At 37.6% G+C, this 21020-nt stretch overlaps 2 protein-coding genes across 12 annotated transcripts in view; both read left to right on the top strand.

The window, feature by feature from the left end:
* Nucleotides 1-814: 814 nt before the first annotated feature.
* rabif (RAB interacting factor) lies at nt 815-2126 on the top strand. Its single transcript, XM_027146332.2, has 3 exons — nt 815-997; nt 1228-1402; nt 1582-2126. Exons 2-3 carry the CDS (start codon nt 1250-1252, stop codon nt 1822-1824), a joined length of 396 nt encoding a protein of 131 aa, XP_027002133.1. The 5' UTR covers nt 815-997; nt 1228-1249; the 3' UTR covers nt 1825-2126.
* A 199-nt stretch (nt 2127-2325) lies between these two features.
* Nucleotides 2326-21020, top strand: part of kdm5ba (lysine (K)-specific demethylase 5Ba) — a 30867-nt gene continuing 12172 nt past the window's right edge. The window contains exons 1-13 of one of the 11 annotated variants that reach the window (XM_027146387.2): nt 2326-2483; nt 3184-3372; nt 4403-4480; nt 5158-5280; nt 5369-5539; nt 11579-11719; nt 11922-12015; nt 12109-12170; nt 12345-12503; nt 13458-13610; nt 19926-20045; nt 20131-20289; nt 20699-20880. In XM_027146387.2, coding sequence (XP_027002188.1) covers nt 3220-3372; nt 4403-4480; nt 5158-5280; nt 5369-5539; nt 11579-11719; nt 11922-12015; nt 12109-12170; nt 12345-12503; nt 13458-13610; nt 19926-20045; nt 20131-20289; nt 20699-20880 — 1595 coding nt within the window. In that variant the 5' untranslated portion in view covers nt 2326-2483; nt 3184-3219. Of the gene's footprint in view, nt 2484-2914; nt 3084-3183; nt 3373-4056; nt 4080-4402; nt 4481-5157; nt 5281-5368; nt 5540-11578; nt 11720-11921; nt 12016-12108; nt 12171-12344; nt 12504-13457; nt 13611-19925; nt 20046-20130; nt 20290-20698; nt 20881-21020 lie in introns of those variants that run through there. The other 10 variants (XM_027146390.2, XM_027146391.2, XM_027146389.2 and 7 more) reach the window with 10 other exon arrangements.

Below are 21020 nucleotides of genomic sequence, written 5' to 3'. Positions count from 1 at the left end.
AGTTAGTGCATTTTAATGTCCTATACCTTTGCTTTTGTGTTTTGTTTTCCAGATGATATTATGGAGGTGACTGCTTGTGAGCAGTGACTTACATTGAAAATCATTGTGCAAACAGTCCAGTGTCAGGAAAAACAAAGAAGATATCATGGCAAACATGGCTATACAAAGATCAAACACCAGAGATTAATAATCATAAATAAAGGCTTGATAATGATATTGATAGAAAATGATAATGATAGAAAACTAAGAAATTACTTACAGGAAGAGGTTTATATAGATACACAGTGAGTGTGAGAACAGGTAAGTGTAGAAGCCTGTAAAGGTGGAAATGTACGTGTGCTATGTGAAGTGCAGTCTAGGGTGGCCATGTTTCTTTGTAGACCACTGTGTGCTGGGAAAAAGGGGTTCTGGGTTGTTCTGACCTGACATAAGATATAAAATTTAAACTTAGATTTATCTATTTAAATTAATAAAAATATACTAAAATGGTATAATGCTATGTATAATGTAATACAATGTACTTAAATACTTAAAATCGTAAGATTATTTTTTCATTTCTTTTTTAGTTATTTATTTTAGAAGCTTTAGTGACTACATCTTTTAGTCGCCATATTAATATGTGGAAGCGCTTATTTTTCTTGTTGTCTCGCCTACTGGTATCTGTTTTTTATGTATTAACAAGCTGTGCAAAAGCATTATTTTTATTAATAAGGGACATTAAACCCGGAGCATAGTGAGCAGTCAAGAATAATTTTCTTGCTGCTGCAAACTCCAGCACAGTTAGTGGCGGTATTGCACAATCACGACGGACGTCTAACCTTTGTTAAGTTGCAGAAGAAGCAGTAGGACCTTTGCTTTTGTGTTTTGTTTTCCAGCCGATATTATTTACTGACGGACAGGCAGTTACTTTATCAAAGAAAATAAAATCCAAAGCAAACAAAAAAATGAAATTTTTATGCTGGTTTTAGGAATTTGCCATATTTAAGTCTTGTGTACGGTACGTATGACGGGATAAACAATGTATTCCTTTTACAAATACTTATATTTTTTTATTGCATGAAAAAGCCGGAAATTGCACTTTCAAGCTAAGTGTTATATATGGTTTGATAGATGTACCCACTATAAACGATAGCTTAGTTATAATATCGCTCTATACTGAGATCAGTTTACTGAGTGGTCGAATATGTTGTGGTATTTCTATATTAATTAAATTTTCTTATCTTGTAGCCTAGTTCGGGCTTTTTTAATAATGGAGAAGATTCATCAGAACTTTTGCAGTAAGGGATGCAGTGAACCATCCAACCTTGTTTCAGAAGATGGCAAAAATACGAAATCAGTCGTGTGCCAGCTTTGTGGATCAAAAGTGCTCTGCCCGGGCATGGCTGTGTTTGCCGAAAAGCGGGTAAGAGTTTAATTCACCATATCAAAGGATACTCAAATTAAAACTTGGACAGAATGTAATATTAATGTGTGTGACTTACATTTTTGTTGTTTTTTCTAGTTGTGCCTTTCATTTCAGTCTTTCTAATATAATGCTTCTGTGCTCTCTTTTTGCTTAATACACATCCCCACGACGATCAGGTATTTCTGCCTTCATTGAAAAAGAACATTAATCAGTCCGATGGAACACTCGACGGAGATACTTTAACAGCTCACTGGCTGGTGGATGATATGTATACCTTCGAGAATGTTGGCTTCACCAAAGATGTAGGCAAAATAAAATATCTTATTTGTGCGGATTGTGAGATTGGACCCATTGGATGGCATAACCTTGATGACAAGAAATGTTTCTACATAGCACTGGATCGAGTTAAACATGTGTAATATGCTTAAGCATGTTTTGTACCAGATCATATTATACAACTTGCTTTCTTTTGGAACACTTTTTTGGCGTGGTTTTAAACATGCCCCTTAATTAGTACACTGGGAGTAGTGTTTGATACTGTCAAATGTTTTGTTTTGCAATATTTAGATGCATTTAGTTTTCATATTTAATAGTGTTTATTCACTTAAGTTTGCCTGATTAACACCCTGTTTTTAAGTCATTAAGGACTCGTATTTCTAATGCTGATGTACATAAATTCAGTATTTTTAACAGCCATGTTATTAAAGGCTTTCGAACAGTGTTTCAGATTAAAGGTGTTTTTTTCACTTTCATATTAATTTCTACACAATTATATGCACACACACACATATAATCGTAATTAATTATATTCCATTTTAATTTCTACATAATTACATGCACACACACACACACATACATATATATATATATATAAATTTCATTTTAGTATCTTGGTAAGTTTTTGCTCTGGTCAGTACTATCTGCGGTTTGGGCGGCTCTGCTTCCGTGTTGACTGACGCGTGAGCTACGTGCAAACGGATGCGGTGTAAATGGAAAGAAGTGTGATGGCCGTTTCATCGCTAGAAAGGCATTTAAGCGAAGTACTTCTTGTTTAGAGCCGAACTGGTGCGATACATCGGTAAGCTATCACTGATATCCCTCATTAATTTTCGTCTTATATGTTTTCAAAATCCCATGCGATTGACGTTGCAAATACTAGCTTTATTCGGACCAGGCCTATAAATCTAATTATTCTTAAAAAAAAATCACACAGTGTTCTCCTTAAACGCTCTGTCACCACGGTGTATATTTGTCAAATGTGTAATATGTAGGTTAAGTGAAATAGATTAAATTGATACAGGGGATGGCGGTAAACAACAGCTTCGGAAGGTCTAACTTCAAAGAATCCATTTAAAGAAGTAGATCCGGTCGGCATGCGGTTCTCAGCTGTTGTGCTTTTATTCGCGCAAGTTGCCTGTTAATTCTGTACAGTACTAATCTTCATGTTTATTAAAACAGTTCATTTTAACATTTTAATTTTAAACAAATTAAGTAAACACTTAATACTTTTGTTGGACATTAAAGCAACAAAGGTTTCAAAAATTAGGGTAATGCATGTTATTTACCATGAGAAACCTTGGCGTCAATGTAACAGCTTACAACAATTTCCAAAGACTACTTTTTCAAGCGGAACATGATACGATACTCAAAGGTTCACAGTTCGTTTGCACGTTCCAAAGTGGGTGAGATTGTTAATTCTCGAACTTTGTGTAGTGGTTATTTTCTGCAGTAGTTACGACAATGCGTGATAAAATATTACTTTAAACTGTGTATTACAGTTTCTACATGTCTTCACTTGGATGTAGTTGCCCAGGATGACCCAATCTCGACCCAACGAGTTTATTCCACCGCCTGAATGTCCTGTGTTTGAGCCTAGTTGGGAAGAATTCGACGACCCGTTTGCTTTTATCAGCAAAATACGTCCCATTGCAGAAAGGACTGGTGTTTGTAAGATCAGACCGCCGCAGGTAAGTTTTCCGTCAGTGAAATAAGAAATCGAGATATCGTTGAGTTGCCCTTTTATCATTGATTGTTCTTACTGTTAAGCCCAAAACACTTTTGAAAGCAGGTTTTCAACATGGCGGATTGCGGCTCTGGTGTAACGAAACAGTGAAAATGACTTAACTAATAGTTCATTGTGGCTTAAAAAAAGAAAATCAAAGCACGTTTGTTTCAAATTGGGTCGTCTTTTGCTTATCACTTGGACATGTTGGTCTGCGGGTAGTGTTGGTTTTTGTATAAGAGCACCACTGCTTATACCGGGCTTCCACCCATACAGGAAAACGAAAAGCACTGAAACATTTAAAACTGAAGGCAATTTATTATATATTGCTATGCAAAATGTATTTGGACACATTTTAATAATTATAATTTCTTATATCGCTGTCCTTATCCTGCTTATTTATTAATACACCCTTTTTTGCTTTTGTGGCTAGAATTCTTGCCATGGCGTATCTTTTAATAACATTTTGTACGCATGTAGGTTTCCCGTTGCATTGTTGGTAAATGAAAATCGTCTATTATATCTATTTCTCTTAGCAGAAAAGGGGGCCATTTTAGGCCCGACCGTTGGCAGTGTATAAAAGGTGTTCACCCTGTTATAGTTTTGTTTGAGGTCATTTCGCTACCAGAAATTGAAACCGGAAAATAGGAAATGTGAAATTCGCATTTTATGGTACAGCACTATTAATTTCTACAAATTAATTTCTATTGGCATCGCCAATATGGTAATGCATTTTACTTTCAGAGTTCGTTATCATTAGGGTTTCTTGCTTTATGCCGTTGGTGTCTAAGTGTGTAGTATTTTATAATATACAATTTGTAGTATAATAATGCATTTTGAATGTAAATCAATTGTTTCATTTTTAACTGTAGGCTTATAGAATGTGGCAAAATGTAAATTTAATAATGGTTGAATAAATTGTGAAAGCCAGAAGTGTTGATATTCTGGCTGCTTATGGCAAATTAGGCTGACCATGGCTTGGTATAATTCTCTAGGGGTGGCAGCCACCATTTGCCTGTGATGTGGACCAATTACATTTCACCCCACGCATACAGAGGCTCAATGAATTGGAGGTAAGCATCAGTCCAATGTTTGTATTTTGGTTTAAATAAAATGTTTGTCTTGATAGCATAAATGGACTTTACAATGAGCCTTCTAGATTCTGGTGAGTCTTGTTATAAAGAAAAGTTGGTTATCCATTTATGTTTGGGTTTCTCAAATATTCCCCAGTATTAAACAAAGAAATCACACCTGGCTTATTCAGAGTTTTACAGAGATATCTGAAGTGCATAAAATTATACTTAATACCAGTGGAGCATCATTTGAATTTTGCAGCCTGTCTGAGTGTATTAATGTCCACAATTGTGCATAAATCCAACATGATAAAGAAGCACAAAGTATCCCAAATTTGTTGCATAAATATGGCATTATACAGTGCTTGCCATGGTCAACTGATGTGAATGCAGTAGAACACTACTGGAAGTGTGGTAGAACAGGAAATTAATGAATGTGCAGCTAACAAATTTACACTCATTATGCAAGCCATATATGCCAACATGGATGACAATCTCTCAAGAACCACTAACTAACTGTTTAACAACTATTTAGGTAGGCTAGAGCAGAGGGAAAATTTTTAAAAGAAATATTACATGCTAGTACAAGGAAATGTAACTGTAATTGTTTTAAGTAGTAGTTTTAAGTTAATTATTATTACTTTGATGTTTGGTTTTTATCCATCATGTTTTTTCAGGCTCAAACAAGAGTTAAGCTCAACTTTCTGGACCAGATAGCCAAGTTTTGGGAACTACAGGGCTGCTCGTTGAAAATCCCTCATGTGGAGCGTAAATCACTTGACCTGTACCAGCTCTATACGGTATAGTGTTACAACATATTGGGTTCTGCTTTTGTATGGCCATGGCAATTCTGTCCTATAGTTTGAACTGGTTCTGTGCCCTCTGCAGTTGGTGGTGGAGGAGGGAAGCTTTGATGTGGTATGCAGGGAACGGAAATGGACTCAGATAGCTCTGAAGATGGGTTTTGCTCCTGGCAAGGCTGTTGGATCTCACTTACGTGCCCACTATGAGAGGATTCTCTACCCTTATTACCTCTTCAAGATAGGGGCCAACCTTCTGGTGAAGCATTTAAGCCCTCTTTCTTACATACTGTTTGGTTTCTCTTTTCTAATCTACACTGTTCCTGCTATATTTACTGTAACATAATTTGCATATACACAGTGCTTTCTGGGAATTTTTTTATCCGTAGAGTATATAATCTTATGCACCACATTCTTCGGAACTCATGTGCAAAGGGTCATTCCTGAAATGATCTGAATCCTGTGGCAGCAGTACGATGAACATAATCAATCACAAGAAGCCTTGTTGTTCTTTTAATGTTCATATCAAACATCCGAATGGGCAAAACCATGATCTCATTGGACTTGTTAGGGTCAGTTGGGCTGAGAAGCAGCTAATATCTTTCATGCAAAATAGTCCATATGGACAACTGTGCAAAAAGCATACAGTATGTTTTGCAGGTGGAAACACTGTTATTGATGTTTATCAGAGGAAAATGGCCAGATGGGTTTGAGCTGATTGTGGGTTTGAGGGTCGCAGTTACCCAAATAACAACTCTTGGCAACCACAGTGTTGAGAAAAGAATCACAGAATGCCCAATATCAGAATCAGAAGGAGCTTTATTGCCAAGTATGCTTGCACGTGCAAGGAATTTGTGCCACAGTGGTTGTGCTGGTTTCCTCACTCAGGATATATACAGTTCTTGAAGGGTGGGCAGGGGAACACCAATAATCCTTTCAAACAGTCCGAGCCATTCTCTGTATTCTTCTGATGTCTGATTTTGTAGCTAAGTCAACCAGATTTGTTAAAACTGTTCCATTCACATTAGGCCACATAAACGCGTCTTGGCGAATCGGATATATATCCGATCTTTCTACCCCCAACCAAAATGCAAACATATTTTACGTCATTTCCGGGGAATTGAAATGGAACACGCTTTGGTGTATGCGGTTTTCAGAATGCAATCAATAAGAAGACGATAAAATCCAAAAGCGTGTCGTCCATGTTATTTGTTTCTGGCGCGATGCACGACTCGCGAGTCACTTGCGACTGACATACTTCCATTTGGGAGGAGTATAGCGCTGACGTATGTGGCTTGAACAACCACATTCATTTACACTTGTCCAGTTTCATCTGAAATGCGTCCCAGACCACCTCCTGAAGTGGTTTGAGTGATCGGATTTATATCCGTCTCGAAAACGTTTCGGAGGGCATTTACAGCTGGGGTCTCATTTATAAAACTGTGCGTAGAATCCCTACTAAAAGTTTACATACTCCATTTTAATATTCCGATTTATAAAGCCGTGCGTACACACACCTGTAAGTATTGTTCCCGCAGATGTGCATACGTGAACCAGCCTCATACACATCCCTGTACACGCCTATTTTTACACGCCCATTACACGCTCCACAACTGCGGGGGCACGATAGTGGACCTTGTTATAACAAGTTTCCTCTGTGTTCTGCGGGTTTAAAAATGGGGTGAGGAGCCAGCGTCTCAGGGGGTAGCCATTGTCGCCTGCAGGTTATAATCATATTAAAAGCAACATTGTTATTATATAATATTAAAAACAAAATTGTTACAGTTTCTACTTTTTAATATTGTTAAACTCACCAAGAAGCCAGCCATCATGTACTGCGACTGCATTTAGTCTGTTCCCTACACTGCTATGTGTCAAGATAAAGGAATCATGTGTTGAACCAGGCCAGCATGCCACAATGTTTGTGAGGGTCATTTTGGAGTCACATATGATTTGCACATTAATAGAATGCACATGCTTTCTATTAACATAAGCAAATTCATTTTCAGATGGTGCCCTTATAGCAACATGAGTGCAGTCAATTGCACCGATTACATTTGGGGAAACCAGACATTGCTGCAAATTGCATTTTAATTTCGGCTTGTTCTTGCACAGTGTAGGGGAACCTGATGTATCAGGTTCCCCTACCCATATTAAGTATACCATTCAAAACGACAGATATTATGGCACTCAGGGACGGCTGTGATATACCAGACATATACGGTGAGATGATAGATCCCAATAGAATTATTTCATGTACAAAAAGGCCTTAGAGACAAAGTTGAGGATTACTTAGTTTTTTTATATAAATAATTTAACTGTCTGCCAGTTCCCGCTGGAAACAGCCGGTTGGCAAGAACTCCAGAGTGGTGAGGACTTGTATTTGGACTGGGATGGCATGGTTCAGGCGTGTTGCCCTCTCTAATACTGGACCCAATTCAGCACATAGATCCAAGAGCACAGCTCTAGGGAATCTAAATCAGCTTATTAGCCAGTCATCATCATGGTCCCTGAAAACACGTTCTCTCCTTATTCTGCCATTGGCGTAATCCTCAAGCAGTGCCATCATGAAGCATTACATACCTGGGTCAGGATTTATGTTTCTAGCAATTAGATTGATCGTTAAAACCATGACAAAATCACAGAATTAATTTATGGGTGAAAATTTAAGACGAAAATGGTATAGTGAACACATGCTTCTTCATGACGGTTTTGTAATGAACATGGTAATAGTTAGGACCGATGATGAGTAGCGATTGTGCTTCATGACTGTTTTTGAATACATTGTGAATTACGTTTGGATTTCACTAGATGTATTTAGCCTAAAACAATTGGCACATTTAACACTGTTGGATTTAATCTTCATGATAATGTGGATATAACGTATGAAATGGAGTGAAAATTAAATGTCATTAATTCTTATCTGCGATGGGTGTATCCTGCCTTGATGCCCGATGACGCCTGAGATAGGCACAGGCTCCCCGTGACCCAAGAAGTTCGGACAAGCGGTAGAAAATGAATGAATGAATTAATAATTCTTATAATCGTTCTTCTCACACATATTTTCTACTATCTAACTGCGGTTCACGACATCACCATCTGTGTCACCAATTCCCTTTGTCTCCAGAATGTGTATACGCACAGCTCAAAGTTTGCTTATAGGTGCGCACATTCTCCCGTGAAGCTTGTTTTTTATAGATCACAACCTTTGCGTGGAAACTGGCATACGTACGTTTCCAGCCCCGTTTTGTGCGTATGCACGCTTTGTAAATGAGACCCCTGGTCTTTTTAAGATCGGATAGCTATCTGATTACAGAAAATTCATGAATTGACCAGGTGTAAAAAAAAAAAAAAAAAAAAAAACCCTAAAAGATTGTGTTTATGACTATGTATCTGGCTGGTGTTTTTTACACACCTTCTCCTTCAGTGTTTTTTCTTTATTATTCTTAACATGGCACGACGTTCTCTTTTGTCTTGTTGGTCATAGTAACCCCACCCCCAGCCACTGACGTTTTGGTGCTACTTAAGCAAATCTCTCATCAAAGCAAAAAGTAGATTTTGAAGAAGCAATAAATAAAGCATAGACTAGGTTATTCAACAAGTTTTTGTTGATTGATTGATTCCATATTTGTTTTGACAGTTTCAGTATCTTAAATGTTAAAATGTGTTAAATATTAAAAACTATAAAAAAGAAAAACAATTAGTTTTCAAAATTTTGACTGGTAGTGTATATTCTTTTAACATGGAACACAGTGAATGCCCCAGGTTTCCCCTCTGTTCATTTTGCAAAATCTGCCCTTTATGCCAGAACTGAGGTTACCAGAGCATGTGTAAAACAAGTGCAAAATGTGTGCATTTTTGTATTGTTCATGCACAGCTGTATACAATACTTGATAAATTTCATGTTTTTACTGATACACAGTAGTGACCACAACTGGCTGGTCCTTACTCTGCTTGCTTCTTTATAAGGTCTTAGGTCCAATGTGTTGTGGGCCCTGAAATGGTCTCTCAATGGGTGAGCATGGGCCATGCTGGTTCTCTCATTGCTCTCACCTGCCGATCTGCAGGGTAGCCAATGCTCACATTAGAGCCACCATTATATCTCTGGCTGTGCTGGAGCCTCTCAGCCCAAGGGCCTTGTGATGAACCTGTCAATAAACAGAGTGCACTTCTGGTGAGGTGAGGTGCTGTGCCAAACAGAAGCATTTCTTAAAAAAAAAAAAAAAGCTAATGAAACTGGCCTGGACAAAAAAGTACCACTACAAAGTTTGAAAGTTATTTGAACACAGGGACATGTTAATTTAAAGTGTGTCCTGTAATTAGCATCACAGGTGTATTATAATCCATTACTTTGCCTATTTCTAACACCTGGGCATCTCTGGGCTGCTTCATCTATAGATATATTGTCTTCATCTAATATTGTTCAAGAGAATGATGGATTATGACTGAGTTAAGAGGCCCTTCCATAAACAACCCTTCTTTTCCATATGCTTCAATATGTGGTTTGTCATGACTGGTTCATGTTAGTAGAAATGCAGTTTGACTTATACAGTCCCTTCCAAATGTCTCAACAGCATGGTCAATTCTTGTTTTTTGCTATGCCAGTTGTTAAACAACTTGGAATATTGTGCCATTTGTTTAAGCCAACCAATTTTTCAAGCAATCAAAAATATTAGAAAACGTGAATTGCAGGACTTTATTGTTGGCAGCTGTGCCCTGTTAAACTGAATGTGTAAACAGTTAATAACTTTTAACCGATATTCTTTGTTTGAGCAGTTTGTCTTCAGTGTATAGTACAATAATCTTCCAATACTTTCAGAGGAGTACTTTACATTAGGTATGTACCAATACCACTTTTTCTTTTCCAATCCCGATACCGATATCTGTGTTTTCTACCTTTTAAAACTAAAGAATGTATATTACTCGCTTAGTTAAGATTTATTTGTTTCTGGCAAAGAAATACAAAAATGCCCATTACTGAATGAAAAATGAAAACACAAGAAACTTAAAGTATACTTTTACCATACTTTTAAAAGTTAGTGGTATAACAATCTAAACCATATATACTGCAATTATTAAATTAAATTAGGCAATATTTTAAAGTGAATTTTATATTAGAACTCTTGAAACAATGCAAAACAGTAAACCTTGCACCCAAATGAGCGATATGTTTAACGCGCTGAGGTAAATGTAAAGGGTGCCTGCTAAACCTGCCTGTCTGTTGCAGGTGGTTGTGCACCATATTTCCTATAAAATTTATTATACTTATTTACATTAATGTAATTTAATATATAAGTGTATTTTTCTTAAATTCAAGCAGTAGTCTATGATGTTTGCTGTTCATTAATCAACCACCACGGACATAGGCGTCGGAAGTAAATAAAAAGTGGGTGTTTCCTGTCCCCCACACACACAATGGTTCTGACGCCCATGGATTTCAGGAAGCAGGAGCGTGGTCAATGCTGTAGGTAAAATGCGGTATTCTACCTTACCTTAAATTTAATTTATTAGGGCATTCCTCAAGCAGAATGGATTCGACTGGTGGCGCTAAATAATAAAAATAATAGTAATAAAAAAGACTCATGCGCTGAATTGAGACGGTAAAAGTGTGTGGGACCAATATTATTGGTCTTAAAAAGTGGGTGGGTCCTGTCCCACCCACTTATAATGGTTCTGACGCCCATGACCACGGGTATTGGATTTGGATCGGTCACGCACCACCGATCCACTCAAAATGCTTGGATCGGTGCCGATACGGATCCAAAATATCAGATTGGTACATCCCTACTTTACATACTGACATTATCAGTTATTTTGCCCTTATTAAGTTGGTGGATGAATGGAATTTGTTGGTGGAATGACAAAAGACCACTAGTAAATAAATTCTGGAAGTAACTGAGCTTTTATTTGTTGGTCCCACCATCTCTCAGGGTAAGAGGGTAGGTATACCGCAAGACTGTTCTGGCACCGCGGTGGTGGAAAGGAACTTCACCATGATGTCCGAACTATATATACTTGCACTAGCACTTTTTTCCCTTGATTGTGTATGTTTAAAAAAAAAAAAAAGGTTTTAGGTTGATGGTATCCTAAGTCTGTAACCTAGTGAACCAGTGTAAAACTGTTCATCGATTAGAGACTTAAGCACTTTTGTCACTCTGGATAAGGGTGTGTGCAAATTTTTGAGGATTAATTGGTTAAGAAGTGAATCACAAACAATAAAAATGTCCATTCACAACATGGCAAGTCCAAAGTATGTTTAATGTTTGCTTACTTGTCTTTTTTGTATGTGCTTTGTCAGAGCTCACAGAAACCCACTCTTACAAATGATACCAAAGATAAGGTCTATAAATCTCATGACTTGCCCCAACGACAGTCTGTAAAGCCTTCAGAAATCTCCTCCATTGCTCGTAGAGCCAAACGTTCTAAAATCACTTTAAAGGTAAAAATTTTTTATTTTATTTATTTTTTGGGGGTATAAACCTCTTTAAGTACATGTTGTATTTCTTCACCTATCTTCCTTGTTTTTAGTACAAAAAATTTTAATTTCTTTTGGATATTTGTGCTGGGTAATAAAATATTACAACAGTGGTTGAATTCTTAGGCTTATCATTTTCTAAAGAAAGTCTTCCCCCTTAAAACAGGGTCGTTGTTTTAAACACGAACAGGAGGAAGAGTTAAATATCAGACCCAACCTGAGAAGGAGAATGGGCTCTTATGTGGTAAAACTAGAAGCAGGTGATTTACCTATAGAATTTTTAAAACTTTTACATTGCTGTATAATTAAAAAGTTATCATAAACTTGATTTGTTTTGGCAAATTGCTTTTCAGTCAATGTGAAACAGGAGCCTATGGAACAAGCTGAATCACTCCCCAGTGGAGAAAAAACGAAGGTGAAGTTCACATCCAAAGTTGCTGATTAGTCCAAGTGTTGTAGATTAGTTTGAATTGAATAGTTGTTTTTGTTTGTCCAAACTTTACCTTACTCTTCATAATGCATTTTTTTGTATAGCAGTTGTTCTAGTCAGTTTTCATAAGTTCCTTGTATTTTGTGTGCTTTTTTCAAGGTGGAACAGTACATGTGTTTGGTGTGTGGGGGAGGAGGTGATGAGGACAAACTGTTGTTGTGTGATGGCTGTGATGACAGCTACCACATATTCTGTCTTATCCCACCACTCCATGATGTTCCCAAAGGGGACTGGAGGTGTCCCAAGTGTCTGGCACAGGTGGGCAAAGATCTCCCTGCATTTCTTGAAAGAAATTAAAAACAATTCAATTCATTTGTATAGCACTTTTAACGATTCACATTGTCTTTACAGAAGAGAAACAGAAGAGAGAAAATAATAAAATATATATTATAATAAGAATAAAAAGTTAATTTAATGTAAAGGTAAATAATGTAAATGTAAATAATGTCTTCTCCACGTTTTATAATGGTGCAACCGAGAGCTCATGAGGAACTAATGGGTCAGCACAAACTGAGTTCGCCACAGACGCAACAACAATTCCTTCCTGTCAGTCTTCAAAATTTTGCTGATAAAGACCAGTACATACAGATGACTTACAACATTGGTTCAAAGAAGGCATGATCGTCTCCGGGTGGGCCCCATCCAAAACAATCCCATGAGTCACTGGCAGGGTGACCAGGGGTGAAGAGACTCCAACCAGGGTAGAACTTCAAGACTTATAAAGTAGCTCCATAAGAATAGACAATCAGACTAGGAACTATATAAATAATATACAAACACACAGTTGTGTGAAAAAGTGGCCCTCCTTTTTTTGCATGTTTGTCACACTTTAATGTTTCATACAAATATAGTCAAAGATAAAATATTAGTCAAAGATAACACAAGTAAACATGTGGTTTAAAATGAAGATTTTATTATTAAGCGAAAACAAAATCCAAAAAAAAAAAAAACTGCTTGCCTCTAAACCTAATAACTGGTTGGGCCACCTATAGTAGCAAGAATTGCAACCGAGCATTTGTGATAACTTGCAATGAGTCTGTTACAGCGCTGTGGAGGAATCGGTCCACTCATCTTTGCGGAATTGTTGTAAATCAGCCATATTGGAGGGTTTTAGACCATTAACTGCCTTTTTAAGGTCATGCCACAGCATTTCAATAGGATTCAGGTCAAAAAATTGGACTAGGCCGCTCACTTCATTTTGTTTGTCTTCAGCCATTCAGAGTTGGACTTGCTGGTGTGTTTGGGATCATTGTCCTGCTGCAGAACCCAAGTTTGTGGTTTCATTTATCAGAGCAAGTCCTAAAGGTCCTGAAGCAGCAAAACATCCCCAGACCATCACACTGCCACAACCATATTTTACTGTTGGTATGACGTTCTTTTTCTGAAATACAGTGTTACATTTATGCCAGATGTAATGGGACACACATTTCATAATGTTCAACTTTTATCTGGTCAGTCCACAGAGTATTTTCCCAAAAGTCTTGGGGATCCTCAAGATGTTTTTTGGCAAATCTGAGACGAGCCTTTTGTTTTTTTTTGTTTTTTTTCGTCTTGGAACTCTACCATGCAGGCCATTTTTCAAGCCTGTGCGATTATATGACGCAAAATGCTGCGATTTTATGAAATAAATGGGTTGTCGTGTGTGGACATGACAACCCATTCTCTCTGAAAGCTGTTTGCCTATTTCATCCACTACACCGCTATCCGCTACACCGCTATCCGCTAAACTAGTGAGTTTCAGTTTAGGCAGTGGCACGTGTATGGTCATGTGACTTTTTCCGGTGTGCAGTGCGGAACGGGTGAAGCTGGATGGCGAGCAGACGGTCACTGAACTGGTGGGCAGAAAAAATGCTACCTCTGTTATATGTAGTGTTAATTTCGTCAGAAGAGACGAAATATGTTTAACAACCTTTTTTTCATAAGACGAGACGATGACAAGACTGCATCACTGTCCAAAATGCTGACTAAGACTAAATTAACATGGATTATTGTTGACGAAAAAAGACGAGACGAAAATGTTTTTTATAAAATAAAAACTAAGATAAAATCTCTCATTTTTTTTCGTCTACAATTGTCTCTGCTTTTTCATCAGCTGTTACGCCTTTAAAATATTCAGAACGAGTTCACGGCTTCTCGCTGTTGCTCGTTACAGGTCTCATACGCCTGTTTGTATACACCTAATTGTATTGCTTCCGCTAAAGAACATAGTGCACTCCGTCTCTACGGTTAGAACCCTGTGTGTCCATGGCAACGCTCTGTTTTACATTTCAACGGTGTGTTATAGTTAGCAGTGGTCTGTTATCAAGAAATAAAATAGTGTATGCATAGAAAAGATTTGTCCACACGCCGCTCAAAAAAAAAATAAAATCCTGAGCGCAAGTCCACCGTCTAGGCGGCTTTTTGTGTTAAATGATATTTCCTGTCGCTTTTATTGAACATGACAGAAAAAACTCCCCTATCACATCATAATCAAAATTAATAATTGGACTTAAAAGCAAATGTATATGTAAGGGAATCAAGTTTAATAATTACATGTAATATTGCTCCAAATATTATCAATAATGGTGTGTGCAATACCATGTATAACTTGCATTTAAGTTGGTAATTTACTTTGTGTGTGTGTGATATTTTAATTTCTAAACGTTTTGCATTTGTTTGTTGTTGTTGCTAGTTTGAGTTTAGAAATATAAATTTCAGCATTATCAGTAATCTGTGTGTGCATTTTCCTTGAGAACCAAGCAAGTTGACTCATGATACCATTTGTTTATTATAATCGCAATCGCATATCGCAATCGCAATATTGACCTCAATAATCGCAATATGACATTTTCCCCAAATCGTGCAGCCCTAGCCTCAGTTCTTTGTTTGCTGTTGTGGGGTCTTTTTGTGACATGTTGGATGTGTCGTCGGTGTGCTCTTGGGGTAATTTTGGTTGGCCGGCCACTCCTGGGAAGGTTCACCACTGTTCCATGTTTTCGCCATTTGTTGATGACTCTCACTGTGGTTTGCTGGAGTCCCAAAGCTTTAGAAATGGCTTTATTACCTTTTCTAGACTGATTGAGCTCAATTACTTTCTCAATTGTTCCTGAATTTCTTTGGATCTCGGCATGTTGTGTGTGGCTTTTGAGGATCTTCTGGTCAACTTCACTATGTCAGTCAGGTCTTATTTAAGTGATTTCTTGATTGTGAACAGGTGTGGCATTAATCTGGCTTGGGCGTGGCTTGAGAAATTGAACTTGGGTTTGATAAACCACAGCTAAGTTATGGTTTATCAGGGGGGCAAACACTTTCACACAGGGCCATGTGAGTTTAATAAATAACAAAAACCTTAATTTATAAAACTGCATCTTGTGTTTATTTGTTACATTTCACTAATATTTAAATTTGTTTGATCTGAAACATTAAAGTGCGACAAACATGCAAAAAAAAATTCTAAATCAGGATGGGGCCAACACTTTTTCCACACGTGTGTGTGTTTTTATTTTTTTATATATATATATATATATATATATATATATATATATATATATATATATATATATATATATATATATATTCTGACTTAGTTACTGACTTAGTAACCAGCAAGTTTTTTTCTTGATTAGAAATGACACAGGCATCTCCCAGAAGATAAGATGATGTTCAAGAGGCATCATTGTGGAAAAGTGGCATGTCCAAAATTATTCATACCCTTTGCAAACTGTCACAGTCTATGGGAAAATCCAAAGATCTATACCATTACAAACAGTCCAATCTGTTCTAAAGCATCCTAATTACCCTGATTATTTGGGAATAGCTGTTTTAATCAACTCAACAGGTGAAAAACAGAAGCTCTCTGCTGTTGGTTTGTGGACAGTCATGGCTAAGACAAAGGAACTCACTGAGGACCTGCGGCTGTGCATTGTGTCAGGAAAGGGCTATAAGACCTTATCTAAATGTTTTGAAGTTCCAGTGGCTACAGTGCAAAGTATTATTTGAAAAATCTCAGAGGACGTGGTCAGAAGCCAAAAGAGACACCTGTGCTGGCCAGGAGGATAGTGAGGGAGGTGAAAAATCGAAGGATCACCACCAAGGCTGAATCTGGGCTCTGCTGTTGGCAACATCTCAAGGCAGACAGTCCAAAGGACACTGCACACCACTGGGTTCAACGGATGCAAAACAGGGAGGACACCACTTCTCCAGATAAGTCACAAAAAAGCCCGCTGGTCTTCTGTTTTATTCTCAGATGAAACAAAAATTTAATTGTTTGGCCACAATGATGTAGCTTTCATTTTGCATAAAAAAGGAGAAGCCTTCAACCCAAAGAACACCATCCCCACTGTCAAACATGGTGGTGGAAACCTAATGTTTTGGGGGTGTTTTTCAGCTGGTGGGCCAGGGAACCACAGTATCACAATAAACGGCACCATGAAAGAGAAGAAATACATCAAAATTCTCAAGAACATCAGGCAGTCTGCAGAGAAACTTGGCCTTGGGCACCAGTGGACGTTTCAGCACGACAACGACCCAAAACACACAGCAAAAAGTGGTGAAGAATTGGTTAGCAGATAAAAATATTAACGTTTTTCAGTGGCCCAGCCAGAGTCCTGACTTTAATCTGATTGAGAATCTGCGGAGGGAGCTAAAGATCAGGGCGGTGTCAAGGAGACCCTCCAACCTGAAAGATGAATGGGCAAAAATACCCATGGAGTCCATACCAAAAGCTGGTCAGCAATTATAGCAAGCGTTTGATTGCTGTTATAGCCAATAAAGGCTTTTCTATTGAGAAGGGTATGAATAATTTTGGACATGCAACTTTTTGTTCAAATGTGAATGAGTAATATTTTTTCCACAATGATGCCTCTTGTACATCGTCTTAGCTTCTGGGAGACGCCTGTGTCATTTCTAATCAAGAAAAAACTTGCTGGTTGAATAAAAGTAACTTTAAGTCAGAATTTGCCAGGGGTATGAATAATTTCGGGCTGGTCTGTATATAATATATACGAGAGAGAGAGAAAACTTGGGTATGATTGCAAACAGGGACTCCCGCCAGACTAGCTATGAAAGGCTAGAAAGCCAACAGCATCCAGACATCTCAGTTCACCAAGCAATCTATGCCAATGAACTCTCCAGATCTGCTCTTTTACCAAAGAAAATCTATTCATAAAAAGCTAGACTAAACAAATGTGTTTTTAGCCTGGACTTAAACACTGAGACTGTGTCTGAGTCCTGAACATTAATTGGAAGGCTGTTATATAACTGTGGGGTTCTATAAGAAAAATCTCTGCCCCCTGCAGTAGACTTTTTTACTTGAGGTACTACCAAATAGCCTGTGCCTTTTGATCTTAGTAGGCATGACGGAGCCAATTCATAGATCAAAAGATAGGGGTGATGTGTTCATATTTTCTGGTTCTAGTTAGGAGACTAGCTGCTGTGTTTGTGACTAACTGGAACTTCCAGACCGTAAACTATCACAATAATCCAACCTAGAGGAAACAAATGCATGTACTAGTGTTTCTGCATCATGTAATGACCTCATATTTTATATCTTAGCAATATTTCTGAGAAGAAGGAAGGCTGACGTTGTGATATTATTTATGTGAGCTTCCAATGAAAGACACATGATGTAATAGAACAAGGGTTTTAGTAGAAACATGGATTTTTTTTCATACATAATTCCCACTTAGTCAGGGTAATATTTTTCCCAAAAACTAAATCATCATTCAGAGATTGGAAAAGGGTAGGTTTTCCTTTTAAGCTCTAGCATACTGTTTGGGATGCCATTGTTAAGCCACATTTCTGAGAAGACCATAATATTACAGTCAGTTATCAGTCTCTGAGTATGTGTCCTGTTTGTTTACCATTGACCGCACACTGGCCAGAAAATTACTCGGAAGTGCTGTTTGGTTTGGATTTATCACCAGGTTAGCCCATAGCCTGCTGCATTTCCCCTGTCTTTGTTTACGGTCTTTGCATATGCATCGGAACAAAAAGCTCTGGCTGAAGTAATAAAATTAGTTCTGTATATGATAACTTATATAAAGTAGTGAGTGTCCCCATGTTAAATTTTCTATATGCATGACTGAAACAAGCAAGGTGATAAGTAGGTAAATAGTGAATCTGGAGAGATACTGAGCCTTGTGATGTATAGGCACTGCCATTTTAATCAAATTGGTATCACTAATAGAATTACTAATGAAATGATCATTTCATTAAAAGTGTGATTGCTCTTCAAACAATTCACTATCAATTTACCATTCTACAAAAAGAAGGATTATTTACAAATGGATATCCTACCAGGCAATTGCTAAACTTCCCAGGAGTGGTAATCCCACCAATTTCAAGGTATATTTAATGAATAGATATAAAAAAAAACAAACAGTTTGTGACCTACAGGCCTCTGTAAGCACCTTCAATGTTTTGTTGAGAGGGGAAAAAGGCCTTCTCTGCAAAATGAATATGAAAGCATGAATTTGGCCTAAACAGACCACAAATGTTCTTTAGCAATATTCTTTGGCCTGATGAGATTAACCCTAACTATATTTAACGAAGATCCTCAGTTATCATGCACATTGCCATGTTTTTTGATATCCAAAAACAGTACATCACCAAAGAAACTTTTGCATTATATACCAAAATATTCTTGAAACAAAAGGGGGGCCATCTGTCCAGCAACTTAAGATGGGCCAAAATCAGTGCATGCACCAGGACATTGGTCCCAAGCACACCAGCAAATCAACATCACAATGGCTAAAGAAGCTAACAATTTTTCTCTCTCTCTGTCAATCTATATATGCCACTCCCAAGCTCCCTATTTTCCGGGTTCCTAGCCTGATCGTCTCTGCTTACTGAGCTACTTCGTAAATCATGATCTTCTACTCCTAGTTGGAGTCTTGTCGCCCGGTGGCCAGCCTGCCATGGATTGACCTGCATGGTCAGCCAGTGTCTCATGGCATTGTTGTGGATGGAGCCTCTCCGAGACTGTCTTGCCTTCTATGAACCAATGTGTCAGTTAGCTGTATGGTCTGGTCTTTATCAGCAATTAGGTGTGCACTGAACTCAGAGTTTATGATGCCCCATTAGTTCCTCAGGAGCTCTCAGTTCTAGTATATTAATCTTTTGTAGAAAGGACATTATTTAAATTTACATTATTTGCTGTAGAATATCACCCAAATGAGTATGGGTTCCCTTCTGAGCCTGGTTCCTCTCAAGGTTTCTTCATGTCATCTCTGAGCGTTTCCTTACCGCCGTCGCCTATCGTTTGCTCATTAGGGATAGGGATGGATATATAGTATTTTACATTGTAAGTTAATATTATATTATATTTTTAATTAATTCTTATTTATCTATTTCTTTTTTCTCTCTCTTCTGTTTGGACACTTCTGTAAAGTTGCTTTGAGACAATGGGAATTGTTAAATGCGCTATACAAATAAATTGAATTGACTTCAAGAAAAAAATAGTTTGCTCCCATTGTGCACAGCTTTGTCATCTTGCTGAAAAGCATCTTAATAAAATGCCCTCAAACATCAAGCTGAAAAAAATTTACTTATTTATTAGTAGTTATTGTTGTTGTATGTAGTTCTATGTTATTAATTATGACTAAATTAGGGTGAACTATTTTGAATGTTTTTCAGCAAAACTCCAGAATTGTGTGTATACAATACCTAAATTGTCATCTAATTTTCATCTATTTTCTGAAGGAGTGCGGCAAGCCTCAGGTTGCGTTCGGCTTTGAACAGGCTCCCAAAGACTACACACTCCGCTCCTTTGGAGATATGGCAGACTCCTTCAAGTCAGACTATTTCAACATGCCTGTTCATGTATGCTTTATTTAAAGATTCCAATTCAGATATTAGATGTTAAAGTGATCTGCATGGTCAAGAGCCTTACTTTTTTTTTCTGCAGATGGTCCCTACCGAACTGGTTGAGAAGGAATTTTGGCGTTTAGTTAGCACCATTGAGGAAGATGTTACAGTAGAGTATGGGGCAGACATTGCCTCAAAGGACTTTGGCAGTGGCTTCCCTGTCAGAAATGGCACTTATAAAGTCCTGTCAGATGATGAGGTATATTGTATTAAGTCCTAAAATTTCATGTCACCTTTTTTCCCCTTGTGATCTTTCCCTTTTATGATCACTTGTTGTTTCTTGTGACATCAAGATAAAGCCTCGTGTTCTTGAGATCATAACTTATTTTTCCTCTTTTGACATTTATCCTTACATGCTATACAACATGGTGTGCATTAACAGGCAGTTACAGCCTTCAATCTGCAGTCTCTTTATCCATCCATCCATCCATATTTTGGTCAAATTTCAAATTAGTGTCTTACTTGAGGGGAAAACAAAATAATGCATTTTATTATGCCTTTAAACAACATTGCAGGGTCAAGATATAGTACATGATACTAAAAAATTATAAAAAATAATCTAATTTGTAAATAGTGTTTTTCATACCTGCACTCTCTTGTCCCTGCAGCATTACCTCAGCTGTGGCTGGAACCTGAATAACATGCCAGTGCTTGATGCATCTGTGCTGACTCACATCACAGCTGACATATGTGGGATGAAACTGCCTTGGCTCTATGTGGGCATGTGCTTCTCCTCTTTCTGTTGGCATATTGAGGATCATTGGAGTTATTCTATAAACTATTTACATTGGTATGAGTTTTTGTATAAGAACGATATCAAAATGGCATTAAGTGATGATTTTATGTTGTTATTATTATATATTGTATTATTATATCAGGTGTGTTTGAGTGGTGATATTATGCTAAATGTAAATAGCCTGAACTTAATCA

Source organism: Tachysurus fulvidraco, chromosome 2 (genome assembly GCF_022655615.1).
Source record: "Tachysurus fulvidraco isolate hzauxx_2018 chromosome 2, HZAU_PFXX_2.0, whole genome shotgun sequence".
In the NCBI taxonomy this organism is placed as follows: Eukaryota; Metazoa; Chordata; class Actinopteri; order Siluriformes; family Bagridae; genus Tachysurus; species Tachysurus fulvidraco.
Note: the sequence above shows the minus strand (reverse complement) of the source record. Positions and strands in the feature narration are given on the sequence as shown.